The 27,590-nt window shown below is 46.0% G+C and overlaps 1 protein-coding gene across 5 annotated transcripts in view; it reads right to left on the bottom strand.

Moving 5' to 3' along the window:
- Nucleotides 1-554: 554 nt before the first annotated feature.
- The window catches only part of Pi3K21B (phosphatidylinositol 3-kinase regulatory subunit alpha), a 36,874-nt gene continuing 9,838 nt past the window's right edge, over nucleotides 555-27,590 (bottom strand). For 2 of the 5 annotated variants that reach the window (XM_076620037.1, XM_033332674.2), the window contains 13 exons: nucleotides 20,809-20,918; nucleotides 17,983-18,117; nucleotides 15,039-15,327; nucleotides 14,652-14,750; nucleotides 11,320-11,505; nucleotides 11,080-11,208; nucleotides 10,778-10,985; nucleotides 10,463-10,696; nucleotides 10,053-10,377; nucleotides 9,709-9,956; nucleotides 9,459-9,635; nucleotides 9,133-9,387; nucleotides 555-9,042 (listed from right to left, as the gene is read on the bottom strand). In XM_076620037.1, coding sequence (XP_076476152.1) covers nucleotides 8,745-9,042; nucleotides 9,133-9,387; nucleotides 9,459-9,635; nucleotides 9,709-9,956; nucleotides 10,053-10,377; nucleotides 10,463-10,696; nucleotides 10,778-10,985; nucleotides 11,080-11,208; nucleotides 11,320-11,505; nucleotides 14,652-14,750; nucleotides 15,039-15,327; nucleotides 17,983-18,117; nucleotides 20,809-20,918 — 2,693 coding nt within the window. In that variant the 3' untranslated portion in view covers nucleotides 555-8,744. Of the gene's footprint in view, nucleotides 9,043-9,132; nucleotides 9,388-9,458; nucleotides 9,636-9,708; nucleotides 9,957-10,052; nucleotides 10,378-10,462; nucleotides 10,697-10,777; nucleotides 10,986-11,079; nucleotides 11,209-11,319; nucleotides 11,506-14,651; nucleotides 14,751-15,038; nucleotides 15,328-17,982; nucleotides 18,118-18,933; nucleotides 19,150-20,808; nucleotides 26,379-27,590 lie in introns of those variants that run through there. The other 3 variants (XR_013058794.1, XM_033332671.2, XM_076620038.1) reach the window with 3 other exon arrangements.

Here is a 27,590-nt window from a genome sequence, read left to right as displayed (position 1 = left end):
GCTCGCTACGCGATGCACACTGCCAATCGGAACGTTGTTTCGTCGCGTTAGATACACCGACACGAGCAGCTAGATTCTCCACTACCATTGCCTCTGCCACCTACACCATCGCCACGGCCATCGTACGATCACCACCGCCGTCGCCACCACCGATCTCTATCCTCGCAACAATGTCAGGCAGGTACGTCTTTCGAACTAAGGCACGCGATTCTCACGATTTCTTTCGAATTCGTAATTTCGCCGCCGTTAATAACTCTGCCACTCGGACTCGACTTCGTAATTTCTTGCAACTCTGCTCGCGTGTTAATTTCTCCCGTTAGCTCGTATCTGAAACAACGTCGAATCGAATCGGTAAGCAAAGCGACGGACAACAATTTCCTCGTATCTAGATTGATATTTTGACATTCTGTACTTTACGAGCCTCGTGATTCGTTGCGTGGCAATTTCCGAAGGGTTGTTACTGGGAGGATCGTTACTCGTCGGATGTCTCGGATCTATGGAAAGGAATAGATTTGGTGACGAGTCGAATTGCGAAATAACATGGAACGACAGAGTGTTATAAGTAAAACATATTAATCATATGCAAATATAAATGGTTTTACATGGTAGAACTACCAAATAAACGGTACAATATGAGGATGACCGTTGCGCGAAAAAGCGAGTAAACATTCATTGTACCACCAGTTTTCATGCACTTCGACAGAATCCGTCAAATTCCACGTGTCCCATTAAAACCGAATATAATTTATACGCGTTGTTGTTCGAAAAACAAACGAGATATATTCGCGGAGAATTTCGTCGACCGTCTAAACCGTTCGTTTCCTCGATCAGTCTCCAACGGGAGACGACATCGAAGTGAACGAGCCGCTATGTACCAATCGCAATTTCGACAGAATACCACTGCAAGCTGTTCTCCCGATCCGTAGTTCGAATAGAAAAAAAAGAAAAATATGCAAATCGTATCTCGGTCCTTGGAACGCGAGAGCATTCGAATCGCTGGAAAATTTTTGCAAATTTGTAAAACGCGCTGGCGCCCGCTCCGATTGCACCAAATCGTCGAACGACGAACGATCCCGCCACCCGTCCACCCTCGCTTCGACCATCGATCGCAAGCGCATGAAGACAGGTCGGTCCGGTAATTAAAATTTGTATTCTTTGTAGTAGTATACACTTTTACTGCGTGCACACTCAATCACAATATATGTATGATGCTCGTGTTGTGTTACATGTGTCTGCTGTGTAGGTGTCTTCGTGTCTGTGTGCCTGCACATATATAGATATATAAGTACACATACATAGATCGTTCTAAGATCGCGCATGCCTCGGCGCATATATCTATATACATGCACCGTTTTTATAATATGATTTCACTTTTTTTTTTCCTTTTGTTCTTTTCCATCGTCTCATATACTTATGACAATAATAGTATATTTTACATGCAAAAACAAAAAGTTTTATCACAGTGGGACAGCATACATTCGTTAATAACGTAATAATTGTATATCGATAACTTCTTCTCTACCTTCTTTTGTAACACCCTCCCCGTGTAATCCCCATCCCATAAGCCCCAGGTATCCGAAACCCGCCCCTCTCGACTTTTTCTCATCCCTTTCCCCCCCCCTCCCCACCCACCCTCTCTCTCTCTCTCTCTCTTTCTCTCTCTCTCTCTCTCGCATATCCGCGAAATAGAATCCATTCGCTGAACCGATTCGTTTAATGATCAGCGATTATCGCCTTGCAGCGCAACCACCACACGATCGTGCTTTTTCACTCACATACAGGCGCCCCGATGTCCACCGACACATTTGAATCTCACACGATACCCGGCCACGGAAAACGAAGAAAGAAAAAGACTGGCAAGGATCCAAATGGACGTACACGAAATCTGTCGACCGTCGAACACGATTTTAAGACGGTTTCGCGTGCCACCGATCTCTCTCTCTCTCTCTCTCTCCCTCTCTTTCTCACGCACACAAACACACACGCGCTTTATTTTAACACAGACGATCGATAGGGGCGAAATCGCCTTAAAGCCGTGCTCTCGCGGTTCGAACGCGTATTGTATATTATAGACGGTCGAGATATCCCCCCAAGTGGGATGTATCGTGTTTTTACTTAACTGGCAAGAGATCAGAGTTGGGCAATATTTTATTCGGCGAACGTTGTCCTCGAGAGCGTACGCGAATTCCTCGACGATCCATCACGCGCCAAGAATACGATTTTACGTCGCGCATATTCGCAACACTTTGCTAAGTGAGCAGCCACGCTTACCGATGAATCAACTTCGATTTATACGCACAGTCGTCTTCGGTTTCCTTTGAACTTTAAATGAAAAATTCGTTAGAGAATAACGCCCAATTCTGTGAATTTTTTCTAGCATATCAGACGGTGATAGTTGCCCCCGATATGCAACGCGATCAACGAATTCCCCTCCCACCTCTTTTCTTCTGTAATTTGGACACAGACTTGGGTAAATTGCGAAGATCGTTACACGACGTTCTTGCGTGATCTTTAACATTCTTGCTCTTTAACTTCTCGCATCTTCTCATACATACACACGCTTCTCTCGCCAGACTCTCGTACTTTCTCTTGGAATCGTCTTTCCCCGATCTCAGCCATTTCTGGAGCAGAGGCGTCAAGAGATACTCCGATTTTACAATTTACAATTAATTCGTTATGCCTAGGGTAACAATATATTGGTCTACGGCGATCCTTCGTTCTTTCCACTAGTTTCTATTTCCTATTGGCCTGTTTCTTTCTACTTAAATTGTTAGCATTGACAAAAGAGAGGAATCGAATCCATGTTTCATCGGTTTACTCGATAAAAGGACGTATCGTAACGCTTAAATTACTCGTTTTCTCCGTGTACAATAGTTCGTTTAAAGGTTAGTTTAAATATCTCGTTAGTAACTGGAACCTGAGAGTTTTGCCCATAGCTAAACCGCCAGAGTAATATATTATTTATACATATTGCTGCAAATATTAGAAAAAGAGTGTCTACGAACGTCCAGAGAAACTGTTCGTCGTATCCTCTATATGAGTTTTCCAAATGTCAGGAAAAATCGGCGCTCGCATACTATTACAGGAATCGCTATTTATGTATTAGAAATTATGGTTTCGATTACGATAGGTGTTATCGATACGATTTGATTATCAATGTTTCGCAGAAAATTTCTTTCTTTATGTTGCAAGGCTCTTCATTTCGTGACGAGCACACCAGAATATCTCACTAGATCGATCATCTCTTGTCACTCTTTTCTTTTCTTTTGCCGTCGTACAATATATTCTCGTTGATCGTCGATCGATCGTCTATCGACGATTCGCACCGTACGAAATATCTCGTCCCTCTCTGTTCCTCTACCTTTCTACTTTCTCTTTCTTGCACGCTCTCTCTCTCTCTCTCTCTCTCTCTCTCTCTCACTCTCTCTCTCTCGCTCACATATCGCACCTGTTCAACTTGTAGAAAAACTAAGGCAACTTTACACGTTATCTTCTCTCATCTCGCATCATTCTTTTCTTTTCTCTTCCCAACCGTTTTTCGCCCCCTTAAAATTCCCTCTTTCTTCTTCAATCGCCAAACCATCCAACGATTCTCATCCCTTTTTCCAACCATCGATCTCGTTTCGATCCAGAGCGAGCACCCGTTGAATCGCCGACAAAAATCACGGTGCCTCGTCCAGTCGATCCGATTTCTCTGTAGTTCTCCTCGTATCTTCGAATTTCTTTTGGTTCCCCGAAATTGACTCGTCGACTCGACGAGGCACGGCGGTCGACACGCTGGCACAAATGTAAAAAAAGGATATCGATCGTTCCAAGGATCATCGGACCGAACAAGTGTCGCGAAGGTAACACCGTCGTGGAAATGGTCGAGCGTTCGCTAAAGTTTCGGCTCGCGAAAGAAATTGTTGGACCGGTCCCGCCGAGAAGTCCACGTTAATTTCCAAATCATTCTCTTTTCCTTCTTTTTTCTTCCCTTTTTTCTTTTATTATTAGCATTTGTTTGTTTTATATATATATATATATATTGATATATATATATATATATAAAAGAGCCTCACCACCATAGCTCGGATATATTTCTATGTACATCGTGATGTGACACGTGTTTTGTATCGGACAATCAGCGTTGCCTGACTCTCTTTTTTTATTATGCCATAAAATCTCAAACGAGGACTCGTCCCCTTTTCGAAAAATACAAAAGGACACCGCGAGAGATCAACGTCTCGCGGTCGATCGTGATCGAGTCTACGTGAAAAATCGACTCGGATAGATCGGATATAGCCCACTCCGTACAGTGGATTAAATACGATCGAGGTAAATCAAGCCCAAACGACAAATACTTGGAATGATTCGGTCTCGTCCTGTTTCGTTCACAGTTGCAAACATAATTTCCTTTCGTTGACCCGGTAAATTCCCTCGCCACTACGATAACCACTGAATATTTGAATTTTCTCCGATGCCCAGTTCGTTCCGTATTCGTTCTATACACAGAGTATTTGTTGCACTTAATTTACCCCGACCTTGGTTTCACCTGCGCGCGAGCATCTCGCGTTCTTTCTTAATCTTATTCGCCTCCATCGATGCTCCAAATAAACCGCCTGCGATCCAATCTATCGACGTAAACGCGTGCACACGATGAAAGAAAGAAAGGATCGGTCAAGACAAGCCAATAGCGTTTTTCGAATATGGGCGCGTGAAAATTGAAACGATTCCAGTCGATGTTGCGCAGCCGTTCGCGATCACGTTCCGATCGACCGATGCCAAAGCGTATTTCGCTCGGCCTTAAAAATAGAAACGTGTTCGGTCGCGCTTATTAATCGTCGGCGCTTGTCACAGACAAACGCGCACGTTATTACAAAAAGATGCCTGGTCTTTCCCTGGAAAAATTGTTGAACGTGTGTGTGTGTGTGCACGCGTGCACGTTGCCTTTCATCGACGATATTCGAAAACGCACGAGCCTTGCGGATCTCGCGTTCCACGATGCGCGTCGTTCCTCGTGGAAAACGCGATCGTCAAGGTTTACGTACCTTCGAATGGTACACCACGATGCTACGATATAATATATGTATATACACATATGTATACAACATACGCACGAATATATTATAAATAATCAATTAAAGGTTTGTTTTCAAAGTAAGTAAAAATATATAGATATATAATATATATAATATATATATGTTCATATATTTTTTTCCATTTTTCTCAAATCATTCTCCTCTTTTTCATCATACTTCCACGACATATACTCTTTCGTCAACGAATGTATCTTTTTTTTCTTTTTTATGTTTTTTTCTTTCTTCTTCTTCTTCTTTATCTCTAACTCACTGTTTGTATTTCGCGCACAAGGGCATGCATCTGCGCGCACTTTGTTTACGTGTGTTTATATGTATTTGATAATGTACGATGGTCGCGTGTGTGTGTAGTCGTGTACTTTTAACTTGTGTGGATTGCGTTACTCCTGCTCCTGAGAAAGGACGACGAGAGCGAGTCGCGAGAAACCCGATGGATCCCGTTGGAACAAGCAACCGGTCTGTGTTCTCCCAAACTCGAGAACCAACTACAAAAAGAGCGGTAATGGTCGTGGGTTTCGAAGATCTCTCTCTCTCTCTCTCTCTCTCTCTCTCTCTACGCGCGTATCTTTTATTTCTATTTGAAGATTTCAACGAGGATTCGACGATTCGGATATTCCAGTGAATGTTCAACGCGGATCTCGAACTCGTCGCCGTTACAGCTGGTTATACCACGTAAAAGCTACGCTTCCCGTCATCGGATTGCACGTTTCCGTCAGCTTCGCTGTCATTAATTATTCGAGGCAAGTCGTGGCTTTCTTTACCATTCTAATCGGCCATTTGAAATTATAATTACATGTTTAATTCCGCTGTCGATTCTATCGTAGCTCTTCCTTCTTCCTATCGACGGTATAAACGTTGTCTTCGAGTTTCTTCTCCTAGTGTTTCTTTCTATCTTTCACAGTCGTGCAGAATGATAAACATAAAGACCTATGTTAGAATCGACGAAACACGTCGAACGATAAACGGATTAAAATGCAAAGGAAACTATCGACTTCCGAAAGCAAAACGTTCAATGACTTGAATAATCGAAACGTCGAAGAAGCGGGCGACCCGGTGACGATGCGATTGAACAACGATCGAATACTGCACCTGTACGCGATTGGACGATCACGGAATCTACAATATATAAGCCTATCAGCGCCAGGGCACTTAATTTGTTTCTCTCGTATAAAAAACCTAAGCTACCTAAATCTACGTAATTCGAAGCCTTTAGGATGAGCAACGAGCCTTTCTCTTCTTTAAACAGTCTGTTTTCCCCCCTTCTGTCGCTTGCGTCTTTGTCCATCTATCTTGCCTATCCTCGAAATTCATCATCCTATACGGAACAAACGAACGACCAAGAAAAGAAAAAAGAAAAGAGAAGAACAAAAAATTGAAGCTCGTCGCTGCTTTCAACTCTTTCAAGCTCGAGATCGTTTCTCGCTCGTCCATCGATCCATTATATTATATCGGTTCAGTTTTCTTTTGACTATGCGGTAGCGAGAATCACGCGGGAAGAAACGAGAACGGGAAGAATCGTCGTTTTCGACTCAAGTGACCGCTACAAGTCGTGAAACCATTGTTCGCGTGGATCGCCCTCGATACACTTTTACGATTACGGACCGCAATGTAATACGTAAAATTTCTCGAGTATCGATTCAATCGCGACCGGTTCAACCGTGATTCTTCTCGTTGCCGTGCCAACCAACGAGACTACCGTTACCTTTTGAGATCATTCAAAGAGCACAATGAGCTTTGACATTTAAGAGCGAGAAAGAGATCGACCCTGTTCCACGTTTACGAGAACATCGCGTTCTGCGTGCATAGATTTTACCGGTATTCGGTGCAATGGGAATACGGATAAAATCAAATGAAAACGACGTCTCGTGACGTTTCAGGGACTGCAATACACCGAGTCGAATAGAGAAAAGAGCGCGACGAGACTCGTAAGACTCTCGACACGACGCACAGAAAGGAAGTACCGAACGTAAGAAAAAGTTACAATTAATAAAATCACCATTAGCTTCTGCACATTCCGTCGCAATATAATTCTACCTATATTCGTCGAAGTCGACGCGCGTATTAAACCAACGATCACACGCTTCGTAAACCTTAAAGGGAAAAGACAAGTAGTGATAGAGAAGAAAAGCGAATTGCAAAAATCAATTGGAAAATTATAGACACGGTATAATATATATGCATACATATATATGTATATACATATACATATATATATATCCTTTCTCGGCAATCCGAAATCACAGACAATATGTTTAACTTTTCGAAAAACGATTTCCCTTTCTCTCTCTCCCACTCTCTCTCTCTTTCTCTCTCTCTTTCTCTCTCACTCACTCTCTCCCTTAGCACACACACGTGTTTCGACACGCGTAGTAGCCTATACAGATCTGGCACAGCACTTGAAATCTAACATATATATATAAAAAAGTTCCCGCGCATCCGTGAAAAACTTTGTTTTTGTTTTTTTTTTTTTTTCTTTTTTCCTTTTCGTTGTAATGAAGTTCGTAAGCAACGCGGGCGGGCACGTTTCAAATGGAAAATCGATCGGAAGTAGCGTGGATCGAAATATCCGAAAACCAGCCTCGTCGTCCAGTTGTTCAACCGTGATTGATGCTACTTTAGTATATCACTACCAAAAACATTCCGTAAGCATCCAAAAGGCTCAGTTATATGTTCTATGCGACGCGTTCTAATTATATATTCTAATATCACTGTTGTAGATCTTATACTTCGTGAATCATATTCACGATAAACGATGCCCGCGCGTATCGCGTACCGCGCGTTACACAAACGGAGGTCTGGGAAATATTCACAAAAAATTATCGAAGAAGTCAGAAGTACAGCGGTCTACGAAATGTGTTGTGTTTATTCGTTAGCCCCGAGAAGAACGGATGCGTTCATCAACCTTAGATTAGTATCAAATTTTTACGAAATGCAACTACCCTGATTACCAATCGAAACTGCGAGTAGTTTGAGCGTGGTCAGACTTATGTTTCGTTCTGCTCTATCGTATTTGTTTCTTCCGTCAAATTGCCTGTAAGACTAGATATATGCCTCTGTTACTCTGACGTATTCGATCGAATAAGTGCATCTTGGAAAATGCAACATATCACGTTCCAACACCCAAACGATTCTCCCTATATCGAAGATACAAACTGACAACAAAAGATTATTTCTCAGTACTCAGGGTCTCGCAAACTTGCTCAAGTAAATTTTTTCAGTCGATCATCCATAAGATCTATCAAAAAGGTCTGCAAACCCCGAGAGAATAGTAAAATCTATGCAGTGCGGTCCTGTAGACCGAAACAATTATTTGCTGCGCCACGGTAACATACGTATATAATTACATTATAAACTATAGCTTCTGAGAGTTGCTACCGCTACCAATGTTTCTCCCTTCGTTATGGATACCACTGTACTTTGTTTAAGGAAGCGTTTACCTCCGACCTATAAAAATGGAACGATCAATTATCGCGTCTTGTTTTTCCCTAGATAATACCACCGTACCGATTAAAACGAATAGAAATTTCACAGGGCCCTCCTCGAAATACCATTTGTCATCACCACGTTAATTTCCAATTTCTAAATCACACCTCGACGCCAATCTCGGAAACATTCATGCACACGTACATCCTAATTAATTCTGTAATTCTATTGATCGACACACCAGCATTACGTGTGCGTCATGTAATGTTGATTTTCGAGGGGACGTGTTAGCTGTAATTGGTTTTGCGTGTGCATTTTCATCTGTAACTGCATTTGTTGAGCCTGCAACTGCGACAATGCAGCGGGCGAGGCAAAAGCTGGATAAGCCAGAGTCGTGTTAAGACTCTCATTGTGTTCCTCTAGGGAATTCTGTGCGTAATGTAGCACCAAATGTTTCAAGCTCTTGTGGATGTTGTACGGTTCAGCGAATCCAAAACCACGTTCGGTACCATATATTATGCAATGATTCACTGTACCGTTACACCTGTAACGAATAAAAAATCGATTTCAATCTGTCTATGTAGTCAACGTTGATAAAAAGAAATTCAAAAAAAGAAACGATTAATATACATACATGATGGAAAGTGCGTATTGTCCTGTTCTTGATGTTCGAATAAGGAAAGTACCATCTGGCCTCTCAGCGAGTATCCGATCGGCGTCGGACCGAGAACATTCGAGATATAGCCAAGTCGTTTCGTCGGAATGGACTTCAAGATCCACTTCTTGAAGATCTCCGTACGCCAAGTCACCCAACAAAGGATTCGACAACGAATGATTTAGCACGAGTTGGCTTATTTTATTCTGTTTCATACCGTTCTTTTTCAACCATCTATAACACGATAATAAAACAATATTAAACCGTAAATGGACACGTAACAGTCAAAAGATCAGTATACGTACATTAGATGTTTATCCCTTTGACGTACGAGTTGCAATAGCTCGGGTTTCAATTTGTGCATTTCTCTTTCCAGAGTTCTATTGTAGGCGATCTGTTCCTTCAAACCGCAGTCCAACAGCTCCCTGCTATCTTCTAAGGATTTCAGTCTTCGTTTTAACAACTCGGCATTATCAGTTAATCTATAAACATAGTCGGCAAATTTGCATACACGACCGGAGGTGCATGGGAACGTAACTATTAACAAAAACTCACGTTGATATTTCATGCGGTTGAGCTTCTTTCTGAAATTTCTCTTGCAATTTCATTTGATCCTCGAACATTTTGATAGCCTCCGAAAAAGCTTCTAACGCTTGCCGTTTCAACTGGACCTCGAAAGACGTTCTATTGTACAATTCCGAAAGTTCTCTATACTCTTTCAACGCGTCGGTTATCTCTTTATCAAGTTCTACATATTTCTGTGCAACGTTCGCCATGTCCGTTGTACTTGCAATTTCATCGTCCTAATCGAAACAAAAGGCTCGTGTAATTCGTATTACAAACTAAATTTATACTAAAACTGTCACGATCAAACACAATGAAATTTCTGCAAAAATTACCTGTTGAAACCGGGATATAGGGTACAACAGTTTAATGTCCAGCGTGGAATTATACTGCGTCAAAGAACAATTCCTGTAATGATCCACCAGCTCGATAACCGAATGAAAGTTATACGGCTCCGAGAAGCCATATTTTCCGTTCCGTTGACAAATCTTGATAAGCTTGTTGGTCCCACCTTTACGCAACGTCAGTGTGTATTCCCCACCCTTCGAAGACGCATCGCGTACTAGGAAAGTGCCATCCGGCGAATCAATCATCTTCTCGTTCACTTCGTCCCTCGTGATATCTCCCCAATACCATTCAGCCTCCTGAAGCGTGCGTGGCCTTCTCGAAACAAAACATACAGCGAACTATAGTAACCAGAAATACAACGATTGTATAGGGTGCGTAAAAATAAACGGTCGTTTACCTGTGGGGTTGCTGCTGAGACTCCTTGCTTTCCGAGACTGACACCGTTCGGTCCATCGAATTATCCTCGTCGAGAACGGAGAACGGATCTAAAACTGGAAACTGCGGCCTCGAAACTTTTCGCGGTGGTAATTGCGGTGGGCTCGCAAATTGAGGCAGTCTCTCGTTCCAATCACCATGCAACAACAACACCTCCACTATTCGTATATGCGCCTCGATATTATGTACTATTTGTCTGCAAAACGAACGACCGGTTATTAATGAATTTGACCAGAGAATATGTCAAAGCGATTACGTCAATCTTAAGCGCGCTTACACGATCCGTTCCCAAGGAGGTCTAACAAAAATATGACACAGCACTTGTATAAGGATTGTGGGAGGTTCCGTGTAACCCCTTCCGTGTTGTAATTGACAGATACGACAGAAATGAGCCATCAAGTGAAACAAAGTACTACGGTGATGATCTGGAAGTTCTGAAACGAGCTGTCCCAGGCGTGCTGCACACTGCTCATCGTTTTTCGTATCTGTATAATAAAAGAAAAATTAGACAGACGTGATCTGCACGATCCATGATTTAAATAAAGCGTTATTACTTTGATGCCCGCCTACGATACTCACTGGATGCTTCTATAAATCTGTCGTAAAACTGTACAGGAATCACAGGATCTGGCAACTCTCGTAGAAATTTCTTCAATACGCTCGCTACGCATTGAGCACTATACGAACTTAGATCAGCGTTACACACATCTGAAAAGTCAATGACGAACGTGACTACCCGAACATCAACGATATTAACACGCGATCATCTCAGAATCAACATAATCCCCGCCGTGGCAGCTGGAAATAAACAGAATTTACCTTCGTTTAATTTTTGCCGCAGTTCCAAAGTTTGCTCGTTGGGAGGACTACTGTGGTAGACTTTGTACAGATCCAGCGTGCTGTCCTCGAATGCCTTCTCCTCCAAGACACTAGTGCATCGTTCCACCAACAGCGGAGCCGAGCGCGAGGAGATGTCGAATTGCGAACACAGGCCAAGACCGAATACTGTAAACGATAAATTGCTAGTTGCAGACCGTGTTGAATAAGAATCGATGCCGTTTCGAGTAACGAGAACAAAAAAGGTTACTTTTCACCGTCTCGAGTTCGTCCTTTACCGAACAGCCGGGCATAGCAACAGGGTATTTAAAAAATTGTACGCCCATACGATCTAGCAGCATCAAATCGTACCCTGGCGACGTTCAAATGAAAAAGGAAAAAAGAGAAAGAGGAAAAAAAAAGAACCACGAAGCTCTACCTTTCACTGTTCTATTTATTACCGCGGCCTCTAAGTCTAAGAAACTTGGTCGCTTCCTCCGCGCGAGCCTCTGTATGCGCGCGTGAGAATTTTTCAACCAGCGGCCGATAATAAAACTTTCATTTGTTCGATACATACGCGATATCTCTAGTTTGTGCGTTAGCTAAACGGTCGCGTGACCTCCTTGACTGTAAACGATACGAGTATCGCACACGATCGTCTCTATCCGGCGATAGTTCTGGAAATGAACGACGTCGACGTGGGCAATGATGTGGACAATGATGCGGACAACGAGAACGAGAACGAGAACATGGACGAATACGAGGAGGAGAATGAGAACGATGCCGGAAGGATTTCGCGGGACTCGAAAGCGATGCGAATCGGAGTAACGCGCGTGTCAAAGAGAAGAGGAACGAAACGAAAAAAATGGAAACAGGTGCACGTGGAAGAGATACACTGTCCGAGTCGTTAACCCACCCGCTACAGGGGAAATAATCGCGGAGCTAGATTAATTGGTCGTATAAATTATTATTCGTGGCGGGGAACGCTCGCAACGAAGTTGGAAATGCCGGCGAGGCAGGAGAAAGAGCGTTTGCTTCGCGAGGGAGCCGCGAGTTTGCCGACATCTGCAAGAGATTCGTCCGTTTTTATGGACATGCTGGTAAGAAAAAATTCCTGACATCTCACAGACGCATTCCAGACGACCAGAGACGAGAGACACGTAAAATCGTAAAGAAGCCGGGCAGAGCTCATGGCGAGGGAACGCGCGTTTCAAGGAAGCGGTGGCTTCGATTCTCGCTTTTTCATCCATTCGGTACGATCGGATGAAAATAATCGGGTCAAAGGGGAGCGTATGCGTGTACGTTTCTGGAATTACGTAATCTCGTTGTTGCTTCGCCGAAACATTCCACCAAGTATTTTCTGCGTGGTCGAAAAGGCTAATAGCCAGGTACCAGATTCTACGCGTCCTTCGATCGCCATTTCGGTGTGCCCTAGCCTTTCCAGTCTCGATACGCGATCGACCAGATCTCTATTCTATCCGATGGTTATATTCTGATTCCTTATCTGCGCGAGAATGCGACTCAAAGCTCGGCCGCGGTCGTATTTTCGAACGAGCCGCGCGACTCGAAGCGACTTATCGTCGATACCGCATACACCACTTGTACAATCAAAGGCGTGTACGCATGCATTATAAGAAGGAGACCAAGAAATAGAGAAAGAGAGACGAAACGCCAGAGAGGAGAGGGGGTGGTAGGGAGGGAGAGAGAGGGGGGAGGAGTGGGAGAGATAGTGGAGGGGGGAGAGGGAGGAAAAGAAGGTGAAGGAGGATGAGACAGAGGAGGAGGAGAAGACCGAGAGAATTTCACACAGGAGAGGTAGGAGGGGAAGGAGAAACAAATTTATTTTTACGACCGCGTTAGCGACATTTTGTTTCTTCACGAGTAGCCTATCTTTCTCTCTGCAGGCTCGAGGCGAGAGAGACGCGAGAGAAAAGTTGGAATTAAAAGGCATGCGACGATATTCGCTGTATATAAGGTACGAATCGAAGGTGGCACGTCGTTGGATGGAGGTCAATACGGAAATTCGATATTCGTCACGGTTGTTCGACCGGGCCTGGACAATCGGTTGACTGGTCACGGGGTCCCCGAAGGAAAGCTGCGATATCGGCGAACGGCGAGCGTATCAGCGAGCATACCAGGGAACGCGCGACCGGCGCCATAGAATTCGAAACGAGGACGTTCCAATTTTACGAGCAGTACGTGGAAATGCTTTTATTGTCAGGCCCGGCCGCTCGCGATTCTTCCACGTTCCTCCTTCGGTAAAACGCCGTGCAACCTCTCTGTCTCTTTCTGTCTCTGTCTCTCTCTCTCTCTCTTTCTCTCGGCGCTCGAACTCTTGCAAGCACGACCAGTTTCTAACGAAACAACTGCGTTCATATATCGCACTTTGCGCGTGCGAATTTCATAAATAATGCGACCACGCGGAGACTTCGTCCCGCGGCTCTGACCATTGGCGCCGTTCGCGATTCCCTGCCACTCTCCATATATAGTAGTTGCGCATCGCGTGGACAACGCGCGACGCGACCGACAACTTAATGAAACTACCACTACCACTCCTTCTTGGTCGAACAACCGACACGCATTTACAAGCCCAAGAAGTGCGCGTGAAGTTCGGAGGACGATACCGATACGTACCCGTACCCAGTCATGCCGCTGGCTCGGTTTTATCTATCATGTGGCCGTCCGCTCGTGCTCGATGACGATTCCGAGAGTAGCCACGGAATTTCTCGGAAAACCGTCTACCTTCTCGCGAATGCGTAAACGCGCGTAGACGAACCACGTGTCCGTCAACTTTCATCGTCCGTAGGCGTCGAACTCGGTATGAAAGCGACGATGATGCTCTCACTCTCTCTCTCTCTCTCTCTCTCTCTCTCTCTCTCTCTCTCTCGCGCGCGATCAAATTCGAGGAAAAGAAAAGAGCAAAGAGGAAAGAGCGCGACCGATGAAATAACATTTTCTCCCCTCCCATAACCTGGTCACCAGCGATTTCAATCGAAAGACGCATGAATATTTAGTTATTCAGATATTAGAACGACAAGTAATGCGCCACATCGTATGTCCTTGCTACAAACTTCATAATCGACTCCGGCGCGCGATTGCAAAGCAGTTCCAGCGTCAGCGAACACGTTTCTGATGCAATCCGGGATAGTCAACTAAAAGACATCTGAATTTTTAAATTGTTTCCGTGTTCCGTCCATTAACGTAACGAAGAAGTAATGGGCGTGTTACGACCAAGCCGTACCAATGTCACATTACGAAACTGGAAGCTGGCACACGCGTGTGCGTGCGTTGTACACAACGTACGCGCGATCACGCTCTCTGTACACGCCACTTACCTGGAGTAAATCTATGGCTACGGTTTTCCGAGTCGACTGGTATGCAGTTGGAGGGTAAACCCGTTGCTGTACAAGTCCTGTGAGCTACCAGGCCGCAATCTATCGCATAAGAAAAATAACACGATTACGATACAAGTAGGTCAGACGATGGAAAACACGATTAAATTCCAAAACTTTAATGGACAAATCTTCGTGTCAGCGCAGCGCCTCGTTGTCTCGAAACGTCGATAGATACTGATTCGTCGACCATCCCACGATACGCGACAGCTCCAACTAAGCGCAATCGCGGTGAAGCAAAAAAAGCGAGAGGAAAAAAAGGAAAGGTTTAAGAAACGCTATCTCGATATAGATTATCAGGCCATCGATGTATCGATGCTTCACACGTACCTAGACAGAGAAAGCCTTGGTGCAGCAGGCCCCTCAGGTATTTATGGCACTTATCGCACTTCTCCAACACGCTAAAGCTCTGAGGCATGAGGGTGTGCGGCGAATTGCCGGTGGCTACGGTGCCGCTACCACCGGTGATCGCCTCGTTGACCACGGTACCGGAGGACGAGTTCGGCGTAGCCGTGACGGCCGCCTCTGACAACGTGGCGCTTGCAGACGTAGCATGACAGAGCTCCTCGATGCAGGCTAAAATGGTCTTCTGGTGGAAGTCATCCTTGATGCCCATATTCTGCCAACAACATCCAAGCATTGTAACGAGATGTCCGACGCTAACTGAAACTACCGGATCACGGACGACGTTCACTTTCGCGTTACGTCTCCTCTCGTAAACACATCATCCACCGATATTTTCAATTTTAAGGGGGCTGTATGTCGCGCAAAAAAGGCATTTCCTAACTGCGAAGTACAGTTACGAACTGACACGCTCGTAGCGACAGACATATAGCTGGCATAAAAGTGTGTTCAAAAGTTCCCTCGCGAGAGGACTGAGATTCAAAGAATCTTTTACTACCCCCCTTCTCTTCTCGCGTGTTTTTCAAGCCAGAAAACAAGCCGTTTTCGAGAACGACGAACGTGACCTCCGAAACGATTCGCGATTTTTCACACATCAAGGAAGCGGTCCTCGCAACGCCGTCGAACGGGCGTCTCGATGACGTAACGAACAAGAGCGAACGTTACGGGGGACGACCTCGTGAAAGGGTGAACACGACGAGGCGATCGTAATTTATACGTGTCGTAACGTCTTTCGCGACTGACATCTCGTTTTCCAGGTGCAGTTGTTTCCTGAGCCAACAGGTGTCAGGTACACATGTGCCTCGCGATACACGGCTCTGTGCACGATCCTACATACAATGTACCGCGGGGATAAAAGTTAGCGAATAGGATAATCGCACGTCATCTTTCACCTGGCCGATTTTTACGCTTAGCCATGCCCCTCTGGCGAATCGAATATTTTCACGCGCGAGGAAACTCAAACATACAGAGATATCCTTGTTCGATAACAGCGTGTTGCTCCAGTGTAAATTAGGCAAGTTACGTAATTTCCATTACGAACCAAAGGTTGTCGCAAAAGCATCGTAAAAATTATAAGACGCGATTCTACTCGCTGCGATGGAGGACACGGATCGCCATTTCCGGCAACGGGTGACTGGCAAATATTTTTTCCAAATTATGGTATTCGGGGGCACGCTCGCGCGGGCTATTTTAAAATGTGCCGGCAAGAACGTGTTCCTCCGGCGCCACGAGTTGTACTGGGCCAAACGTTATTCTTAGCACCGCACGCGCAGCCGAAGCGTAGAACGACCGATGTGCACGCGTGTTATACACGGAACGCGTGATTACGAGGTCCACAAGTTCGTGCAACCGTCAAATCTGACGCGTAATTATATTGTTTCGCGTCCAGCCAGCGTGCCAGATTATCTCTGTGAGTCTACAGACGATGAAAGAACCGACGACGAACGAAGACGAAAAATAATTTGCCTCTCTCGTGACTGGGGCAAAAAACGAGCATCGAGAGCGTAGGATTTTTGCTCGAATCAGTCAACGAGATAAGGGGCACAGAGCAACGCGTAATTTATCAAGCTGACACCCGGCGTCGAGTGTTAATTATACGGGACGCATCAATCCTCCGAATTTATTCAGCACTGCCGCCGGAAGATACACGGCATATTACACGAGGTGGTCGTTAAATCGTTACGCTCCATCGTCGATAAAGGAAGATGCGGGTGTCGCTGTTGCTACCAAGATAGTACGACCTTAATATATTTTCAATATATCGAGCCGTGTCTTGGAGACGACGATACCGATACGAAACGTTCTCGACGAAGAGGAAGGATCTACTTTGCCGGATCAATTTAGCAATTAGGAGAAGGATAGAGAGCATCGATGCAACGTATCGGGCGAACGAATCGATTTAAAATTGATCTAAGGTACCCGAGGTGGCATCGAAATGCGTTTTCCTTCGGTCGAGGCTCGAATATCGACACGAAGGACGAAGCGAATGGGAATCGGACGATTTCTCGCGCCGAAAGGACACTTCCAGACGATTTACGAGTCGATTAGCATGGTAATATGCGATTTACACCCGGAGAAACCTTGGCCAGACGAGTATTTTTATTCTTTTCGCCCGGACACGACCATCGAGACGCGTCGTGACTAAATTTGCGAAAGATCCTTGCCAGGGCTCCGACCGATTCCACCTCAGAGGATTCTTGAACGGGCGTAGAACAGGTTGCGACATTTTATGGTTGAATATAAAAAAGGACAATCGTTTAATTTGTTTACTCGTCGAGAAACTCGAAGAACTTCGTTTCGTGCAGAAATGCAGAAAGGTAACGCTTCGCGAAGTCATGCGCTGGAAGATAACGAGAAAGCATTCGAGTACTCTCGATAATCGATAAAAAAAAAAAGAAAGAAAAGAAAAGAAAGAAAGATAGGAAAAGAAAAAATAAACTGGAGGAAGGGAGGACGACACTATAAAGAGTCGACTGTGCTGTAGAGCAGACGCTACAGGGCAATTACAGGGTCAACGGGCCAAGGAAAACGTCGTCCAGATACTCTTGAGTCGAGGTCATCGCCTTTGAGTACTAGCCAAAGAATTTTCGATCTCCCACCGTGGTTGATTCCGTTCCCGACACGGTTCTCTGACTTGAAACAAGCAAAACCAGGCAAAAATTCGCGGCCGACAACTCCCTTTACCTTCGCTTCTCGACGAGAAACTCTATCGGTTTTAAACGATCTGAGATATTCCCGATCCAGCTAGCAACGACGAACGACCGAATGTTTCGACTGTTACGAAAAATAAATGATTAAATAGAAGAGAAAGAGTAAACGTAGAAAAAGATTTTAAAGGAGTGAAAAAGATGAAGCTTAAAAATCCACTTACCATCAGCTTATCCCGGTCCAGAAAAGGAAGATCGCTCCCCTTGACGTCCTTAGACTTGAAAACATCCGCATAGCGGTAGAGATTTAGAGCAGCCATCCATTCGACGACGTTTAGGGACGTCCACTCGCTTACGGGCTGTTGGAAGAAGCGTGATACCGGTCAAACGGTTCTTTTCAGATATGTACCAGGAACTCGAGAGAAGCCCCAATTCAGGTGCAAAACTCAGGAGGAAAACTTTTACACAAGTAAAATTCACACGCGCATGGGCCACGACGAATATTCACAGATACAATTAATCATCTTTCTCACGAATGGAATTATTACGTAAGGTTCCGGTAATCGTTCACCGCGAATTCCGCGCCGATAAATCTCGATGACGCGTTTTCCCATTTAAAAATATTTTCTCGGTCAAGAATTCTTGTGCAAATAGAACAGATAATATCTTGCAGAAAAATTCCGATCATTATTATTCCACTAGTCATCGATATTAAAAATCGTTGGTAAAAATATTTGAGAAAGTTGCGAAATTACTTTTAGTCCGTGCCAAAAATAAAGGTTAACCCTCCATAACTGGAATTCCGTTTCGGTAAGAAGAATTTCATTCGGAGAAAGAAGTTACAATCCGTTACAATTCCTCTCTTTAGGAGTGATAGTTATCGTACGAGTGATTTAGCGCCAGTGCGATGGTATAATAATAAAATAATACGCAAATCGAGTTGAATATTTGATTTCCAAAGAGTTACATAAACACTGCGATACTAAAATTAAAAAATTTTCGAAAAACAGGATCGATCTATTTAAAATTTTAAAAAAGGTGTAGCTATGGCGTTACGGAGGGTTAATACGAATTCTTTTATTCGTCGTACCGTTTACCGTACGAGAAAGCACCGAGAAAGCGAGTAAGTAGATCCGTCCGCTCTATGATCAGACACGGCGACAGAAGACGCTTACCCAGCTGCTCGTTTTTCGTCGTCCTTTCTATAGTTGCGACCAAACATCGACGTAAGTATACCGCTTGCACAAAAGCCGAATTACAATTTCAATGAAAAACACTACAGAAGATATATCGTTTATCCCTGGGATCGGTGAGCACAATCGTGAGGATGCTGTTGGCGGAGGCGAGCGTGGCTGCGAGCGCGTCTACCACGCGACCAGAAACTCAGATTAGATAGGACTGGCGCAACAGAAAGAGGACGAGGGACGAGCGCGAGCGCCAATATCGAGAATGCTCCGATAAAACGAAAGCGTAAAAACTAAGGGGAAAAGAAAACGTAACCTTCTCTCGTAACCTTAAGTCTACGGTCGTGACGACACGAACGAGATAACAGAGCGTATCACCCACTGAAGAACAGTCGCGAGCCCATTTATCTCCTGCGAATATTCACGCGGTGAATACGCTTCGATCGTTACGCGAACGATTTTCATCTTTAAATTACTACTACGTTGTTTGGAGCTGCGCGATATAATCGAATGTAAACGATAAACGGTGAAAAAACCGCGCCGTAAATGGAGCTCGTTCCGTATCGCTCGGGGGAAATTGCGTAAATCCGAAAATGTAGTTAAAAGAACATAGACTGAGTGTTGGACGAAACAAGAGCTACGTGTGCACGATTAAGTGAACGAACGCGTCTTTTCTTTGGCTTTGGCGCCAGGTCGGAAATTACCATGCCAAAATATCGTGTTGTTGGGTGGTGTGCGTGTAGATTCGAACGCGTTGCTACTCGAGTGTTTACCTGGATTCGTAAACAGAGAAATTGCCGGAAAGCGTGTATTACTCTGTAATTAACAGTGTAGATTAGATCGTTAGCCTAATCGTTCGCCGTCGCGTCGTCTGGAACCTCTGCACGTGGAAAGTTATAGATAAACTCAGTGACGACGAAGATCAACGATAAAAAAAAAAATGAAGAGGTCTCACGCGGGAGCACCGAGCGATCTGATTCTTTTTTCGAAATTTTATGCAGAGACAGCAGCAGCGTTACGATTTAGGTCGTTACGCCATCGAATCTCGAGAAGGTTTCGCTCTGATAACGAAACCCGGCTAGTGTTTGTGTACAAAGTCATGTTCTGAACAGACAGGAGACGAGTAAAGGGGAAAGCGCGTGTTCAAAGCAGACCTCGAATGCTCGGAAACGGTGGCGATTATGTGTCTGCGATTTATGCAAATTAAACAGAGTTACGGAGATAAATTCAAACGTGGAACCAGTTGGTTCACCTCCGAGTAACAGCAGCACGATAAACAATTTTCCTTGTAAACCAGCGCGTTTCAGCTACCGTGCACCGCGAGCCACGAACAAAAGCATTCCTCCGTTCTCTCGAAACAACACATCGTCGCTTAAATACACCGAACCGACACTATTTTAAGTAGAATACAGAACGATTAAATCACGAACGTGACCTTGCTCGCGACGAGAACCAGATAGAAAATCGTCGTCGCCATCGTATACCCGAACTTCGACTGTAAACAGAATTGGTTGCCGACGAGAAGACGAAAAGCCATTTAACGAAAGCGCGTAGCTTTCGAGTAATCAAATTCGTTTGCAAACAATTTCAAATTCCAAATGAATCACGTCGGCGATCTCTGAGCGCGAAAATGAACGACATCCTTTGCTTCTTAACTTTCTCTTTCAAACGATAGACATCCGTGCAAAAAAAAAAAAAACGTTCGTACGTGTAGCGTGATGTTTGTTCACGGATAAGAGCAACTTTACTCCGACCGGTGATTTATCAGCGACGTTCGTCACGTGTTGGCAACAAAAGGAACAGAAAGAGACAAAAAGTGTAAAAAAGAAATGTAGTTGAAGCGGGAAAACAAAAGATCGTACTGACCTTGTCCTTGTCGAGAACCTGGCCCGGTAGCGCGTGACCCTTGCTACTCCATTGGCAGAGGTGCTGCCCGCTGTGCTCCGAGCAGACCACGTGGAAGCACGCATGGCACTCTGGAGGACATAGAGAACCGCACATGCAACAGCATAGATTACGCATAGCAGCCGGCTCACGGCCGGCTCCAGTGCCCTTGTCAAGGGCACGCTGCCCGCTATCACCGCCCAAGCCCTCGTGACCGATTGAATTCGAATAGACGCCATTCTCTGTCACTAGATCGTACGCGACACCGTTCATCGACGTTTCGCCGTTTTGTTGCCGCAGGAGATTCTCGCACGAACACAGATATTGATGGAACGACGCTGCTCTCGCGCAAGGAAACAGCCCGCTCGGCCAGAGACGCGCGAATTCCTCTGAACTTTCCGGCAATTCCTTCGACGTGCTTTTCAACGTTGGATCGGATCGAAACTCGTCCACAAAGGCGGTCAACGATGACTTCAAAACTTGTTGTTTTCGGATTACGGGAACGTTCGTGAAATTTGCGGAACAAGAGGAGGAAGTGGTATTATTGACAGAGTGGGTTTGTTGCTGGTTAGCGGAGTATCGTTTGAGCAAGGACAACGCGGCACTTCCTTTAGGTCTGACTGGTTCTGGGGGCGACGATGGCTCGTTGGTGGGCAGAGATTTGGTGGAGTTGGCGGGACTCGTCGCTGCGCTGATCGTAATGGTACTTTGAAGATCACCGTAGGCTCCGTTGCTGTTAATGGCGAGAAGGTTGGCGTGAAAATTACGTGGCGGTTGTATCTGTCTGGGATGAAGTTGCAGATTAGGGGCGATCGAGGTGGAGGCGTTCGGTACCGAGGTTGGCGGCACGATCGTCGCGGAGACGGCGGACGTCGAGGCGACGGCGGCGTTCGCCGAGGTGGCGCCTTTGCGAAGCATGTAATTGTCAGAATCGACGGCTAAGAGCCGCGACATGGCCGTGGATTTAGCTTTAGTGTCATCGTTCGGGTTTCCCTTGGGCAATACTTTGGTCGTGTCGGTCCTGAACTTGGTTTCGGCGAGCTTCTCGTATTCCTCCTTGTCCGCGTAGCTCGCCGTCGTTATCGGGCTAAAGAGATCGTGTATCCTGCCGTGTAAGCTGACCGCAGGCTGCACCTGCGAGGCAGCAGCGGTCGCAGCAGCTGCGGCGGATGCACTCGACGCCCGCTTCATCGCTGAGGCCTATCACGATCATCAAAGCTCCAGCCACGACTAGGTTTTATTAAACGGTTCCACTGAGGCTGTCGATTTCGAGTTGTTACTTTCCGGCGAGTCCTGAGCCTCCCTCGATCGACGCGAGTCGCCCGTCATCGTCGCCTTCGCGTTCGCCTCGTCTGCCTCTGGCGAGGTTTCCTCTCGAGGTTCCGCCTTTCGGTTCCGTCTCACGGAACACACACAAACTACTTACTTTACTTACTCGCCTGTCTCCACTGCCCTCCGGGACGGTACGTTCTCGTCGTCGTTGTCAGATTCTCGCGTGTTAAAAACGTGATCGCTTCGGTCGAGTCGCGTTTCAAGGTCATTCGCATGTCGCCGCCACCAACGCAGCCGTGATCCAGCTTCGCTGCACACTTTCTTCTCTTCTTTCGTTTTCTATTTCCGAGACGCGACAGAGAGCAATTCAGCGATCGGATATTCGTCCGAGACAGACGTACTAGTAGAGTAGGTCGTGATTCGTCGATTCGCCGATTCGCCGGTATGTCCGTTCTTTTTTCTCACGGCCAAACGATAACGCGCGATCCTCGATTTTCTCTGTGTTCTATTCGAAGGGCTTCTTCTAGTCGTCGCTGAAAACCGGCTCCGTCCAATCGCCGCAATGTTAATTGCCAATCAGCTGCGGAGAAACGTGTCGTTTCGTATTCGATGGTTAGCTTATCGTCGAACACGTCGATATCTTTGAGAAGGAAAGATTCCACTCGTTATTAGCATGAAAAGAGATAGAGAGCGTAAAGGAGGGAGAGAAGGTCCGTCGAATTTCCAATGGGTAACCTCTTCTCGGTCGGCGTGATCCAACGACGTGATCCAATGACGTGAATCGAGCTGCATTCCTCAACTTCGTCCTTTATTATTAATATACTCTCCAAGTGGAAATAGATGGACACCACAGATAAAGAAGAGAAAATAAAAAAAAAACAGAGAGAGAGAGAGAGAGAGAGTCGCTGCCGTGGGTGTGACCTCGTGTAAATTCGTTTTCCATAAATCTCACTCCTACCACTCTCTCTCGTGCGCGCACACACGACCTTTGTATAAACGCCGAGATTCGCCGAGCCGAACGAAACCGGTTTCGTCAAGCAACGACACCGAACGATTTTCAACGTAGTCCCGCGAGCCTGTATAGACGAGAGAAGAGAGATCCTCGTGGGTTATTCGAGAGAGCAAGTCCAGATGACCTTAAAGCGGTTCCCTTCGTCAATTAGATCGAATTATTTTACCAATGCGGTCGAACAAGATTTTCTGCTCGCGCACGCTTCAGATCGAATCGGTCGCGGATCCAACGACATGCGCGCGCCTCGATCTCCGATTATTTCTGCCTACCGAAGCAAACGTGCCCGTTAACGTTTATTCGTTGCTTTGTTGCTCCTTTCGTGTTACTTCTTCCAACCTCTTAGTCTCCCGTGGGAAATCGATCACTGCCTTTTCAAGATCGAGATGGAGAGATAGAGAGCGCGTTGGAAAAAGGACGTTGTTGGTGCTCTGGATCTTCGTAACCTTCGATCGTAGTCGTTAATTGCGGTAAAACAACCGGCTTCTGTCTGCCGTCTTGATAGCGTGCGTTAATTCAACACGAGTTAGATATAGTTACAAAGTAGTTCTCGAGTTGCGGCGAGGGACGAACAGAGGAGCGGTCGTTCATGGTAGAAACGTGCTCAGCTAATCTCATGAGTTCACCAAGTCACACGTAACGTTGCGCGAGAATCTGGCGACTTCTCTTCCTTTTTTAATTCTCACAGTCGGTCATCGACCGTACGATAAAACCAATTAACAACGTTTCCATATTCTTCGTTCTTTGTGTAATAAACAGTAGACGTCGATTCAAACGATCCGCGCAAAGATCGTCGATCACAAAACGGAACACATCCGCGGTTGCCCTTATCACGACCACCAGTAATCCGCGACTGCTGCGTCTCCTCGGTCTGCCTGGCGTTCTTCCTCGTCGATAGATCACTATGGAGCCACCTTACCAACAGTGAGTCAACGGGTCTGTCGGTAAAGCAGTTCGTCACGGACGATCTTATTACCTCGTTTCTTTTCTCGCCACACGTATATCCTTTTCTCCTTGATAGACCGTTCCGTCGAGACAAACGATTCAAGTAGGCTTTTTAAATCGATACTAAAAGATTCTTGCTTCTCGATTTTCCAATTCCTACAAAATGACACAGCCGAATTTCGACAATACTGCGAAAAGCTACGATGCACTTGAAACGAGACTTTTCTTTCATTAATCGAGCTTCTGGCATAAGAAAACCATAGTATCGAACTCTCTTACCGTCCTATTCGTTCTCCGATCAGTCCACACCGGAACACCGGCATATACGTGCCTACTCGCAGAAACAGCGCACGCACGAGATGGAAAAGTCCACTGGGCACTGCACTTTTTGCACCGGCAGCCTGCACCACGCGCACACCTGCACACACGACGACGGTACACACGTCACTTTCTGCACGTATGTGCACGACACCTATCTATACGTCTGTCTTTTTCCTCTGCGATATACTCTTTCTCTTTCCCGACCACCGTTCGTTCCTTCACTCTTTTCGTCGCCCTCTCTTTTTCTACCCTCGCTACTATTGTTTCTTTCTCTCGCGTTTCGTTCCCTTGCTCTCTTCCACTTCTCTGTTTCACACTCGTCTGCTGGCCGAGTACAGCCGGTCTACGTGCCGACTACCAACCGCGGGCCAAGTCTTCAACTTCTTCCCCTTTTTCTCCTCTATATTTCTTCTGCTCTTTTTCGTGACACACCGACGTCCTCCTACTCCGTGCAAGTTTATTCCATCATTCACAAGCATAAGGAGAACGTTTCCAAGTTTTCGGCTTTCACTCGATCGCGGTCGCCAAAGTCGCGAGAAATCAGTCAGTGTTCTTTGATGATTTCCCAAAGTACACACAGCGTTAAGTCGCACCACGAATTTCTTGTCCAATCACCGGTCACATACTACGATACTTGGCACGGACTCTCTGTCTAGCTGTCCGATATCGTCTCTCTGGGTTTCTTCTGCCTTTCCACATTCGCCGATCGTTGCCGAAGCGTCAAACTTTTCCACGGATCTCGTCCGACACACTCGACGACTCCGTTCTCTCCGGCAGGCTTTTCTTTGCCGTTGCCACCGGCCGCGAATCATACATCTACGCTGACGATTTCCTGCCAGAGAAAATATCTCCGGCGGCTCGGCGCACAGCTGACCGGCCGGTCCGCCAAGTTCGGTCAATAGCCATAGCAGTCGCAGCCTGCCGAGGGTTGCTCGTGCTCGACCGTCGGCGTTACACTTCGGTCCCTTCCGTCTCGTTTCGGCTCTTTCCGTGGCCTTTATGCGAGCCACCAATGTACATAACGACTACCGGACCCCGGGCTTGCCGAGCGATCGAAGAGGCTTCGTGGAAATTCCTCGACCATTCTCTACTCTCGGCTTACACGCTTCTCACGCTCGCGGGATCTCGTCTTATTTCACTTCGAGTGGAAACAGACTTCCGTTCCACGGAGCGCACGATTTTTCCGTTGGATTATCGACTAAAGCTAATACACGGGTGGGCTGAACATTATCGAAATTCTACAGTCTGATTGGTGACAAAGGTTGACGACTCGTATCAAGTAAAACCGAGATTGTCCACGCAAATTAAATCTTCGTTCGTTTAGCTCCCTCCTTTCTTTTTTATTTCTCTCTTACGGTATAAAGTAATCGTCGACTTGGCGCAGAGTACGTTCGGAATACGTTCGAACGATTAATTAAAAATTATCATCGAATTACAATCGGTCTGTCAACTCGGGCTTATTCTTATCTAGGACCAGCTGCGATAAAGTCTCGGAGCGAGCGTATCTGCAGTTTCTAGGCAGACGATGGAATAAAGATCCCGATTAAATAGCTGATATAAAAGTGACGCTTGAAAAAAAAAAGTAGAGACACCATTCGCGCTGTCGTTCGTGACTAAATCGAGCTGGACCGATGTCGTGTACCGTTGAAAGCCACGTGTCTTGTTTGCAAAACGTTCAATTCCCGGCGATCGTTCGCGTCGGACGTAGATCCTCCGTTTGATGACTCAAAGATCCGGAATAGGTAAAAATTCCATCGACTCGAACGCGTAAAAATAAATCGGTGATAAAACGAATCGGGCCTCGGGATAAACTTATTCGCCTCCACGGAAATTCAATGGGCGAAAATCCTTTGGTGAAAAGAGGGGGATGGAGAGACGTGACTTTAAACTTCTCTCTTCTATGCCCGAGAATCGGAGACAAGGAGGAGAGACGAATCGAAAATCCCGTCCCCTTTTCCCGCGTCGTAAATGTCAATGCTGACGATACTAGAATAAGATTTCATTCTTTACGATCAGTCTTTACTCTCGCTCTTATCGTGAAAGCGCTGCATGCGATACGCTCAAGTGCGTACGCACGTGCTCTCGCGCGCACCAAGGGCCTCCCGCTACTCGAGTCACATGAAAGGGCCGCGCGTGTACTTGAAAGGGAAGAAAGGGACGTGAAAGTGAAAAGCGACTTTCCATGGTAAAAGAGGGGACACGCGGGGAGAGGCGGTGCGATACAAGGATCCCCGGACGTGGGATGATCGAATTCGGCCGCGCATGCGCCCTGCTCCGGGTATCCTGTTCAAGGTCACAGTACCAACGCCGTACCAACCCTTCGCCCTGCATTTTAGGCACAAAAGGACCGATCGATTCCCCATCGGAAAGCCAAATGATAGACCCTTTCTCGTCGTACAGCTACGAGGGAGAGGGATTAAATTTCAATCGACGGGTCCATAATCGTTTCTCTGGTTTACCGATATTTTCAACGTTTTCGTTTTGTCCCGGAAACGCACGAAATATTTTTTTTTCCTTTTCTTTTCGTTGTATTTAATATCCTCTATAGGATACGGACACGTCAAGCGGAATAGACGTGCGATTTGCCGAGCAACGATGTTAATGGATCTTAAAAACCGAAAAAGTATTTCTGGTGCATCCAAGAGAACGATGAACGATATGGCGTTCCGTTGCAGTAGATTTTCCTAGCGTGGATTAGACCGAGAGGCGAGAGAACGTTTTAAGAGGCATTCTCGATTTCACGTTGGTAGGTGTGCATCGTGAGAGCGAAGAAATCCTTAGATATCCGACGTTGTCGATGTTGCGGCAAGAATCGCGTTTCCTTTTGGCGCGAGCCGGTGGTATGTTTTAAATCAGGTCGAAAGAGGCGCGGCGCGCTTTTCACGCGCGCTCCACGCACGTTATTAAATATCTCTATTGCGCGAACCTTGCTTGATAACTTTCAACTATGCGCGGCTCGAGTCTCGTAGCTGCTGAAATAAAAGCTACGACAAAAACTCGCTTAGCCAGATGGGAGGAAACGCACCGAGAACAGAATTATACGCGTGGTCTAAACGCCTAAACGACACGCCCCGAACAACCTCCCAGATCGTGATCGCGTACAAAAGCGGCATCCTTAATGTAGGTACCGATGGTAGATCGATCGGTCGATCGATCGGTTCGAAGACAACGATGGTCGAAGGGATCATCGTAAGCTTGCGCGCGATGGATCGTCACG

The sequence above is a fragment of the Bombus vancouverensis genome, chromosome 7 (assembly GCF_051014615.1).
Source record: "Bombus vancouverensis nearcticus chromosome 7, iyBomVanc1_principal, whole genome shotgun sequence".
Taxonomy (NCBI): domain Eukaryota; kingdom Metazoa; phylum Arthropoda; class Insecta; order Hymenoptera; family Apidae; genus Bombus; species Bombus vancouverensis.
Note: the sequence above shows the minus strand (reverse complement) of the source record. Positions and strands in the feature narration are given on the sequence as shown.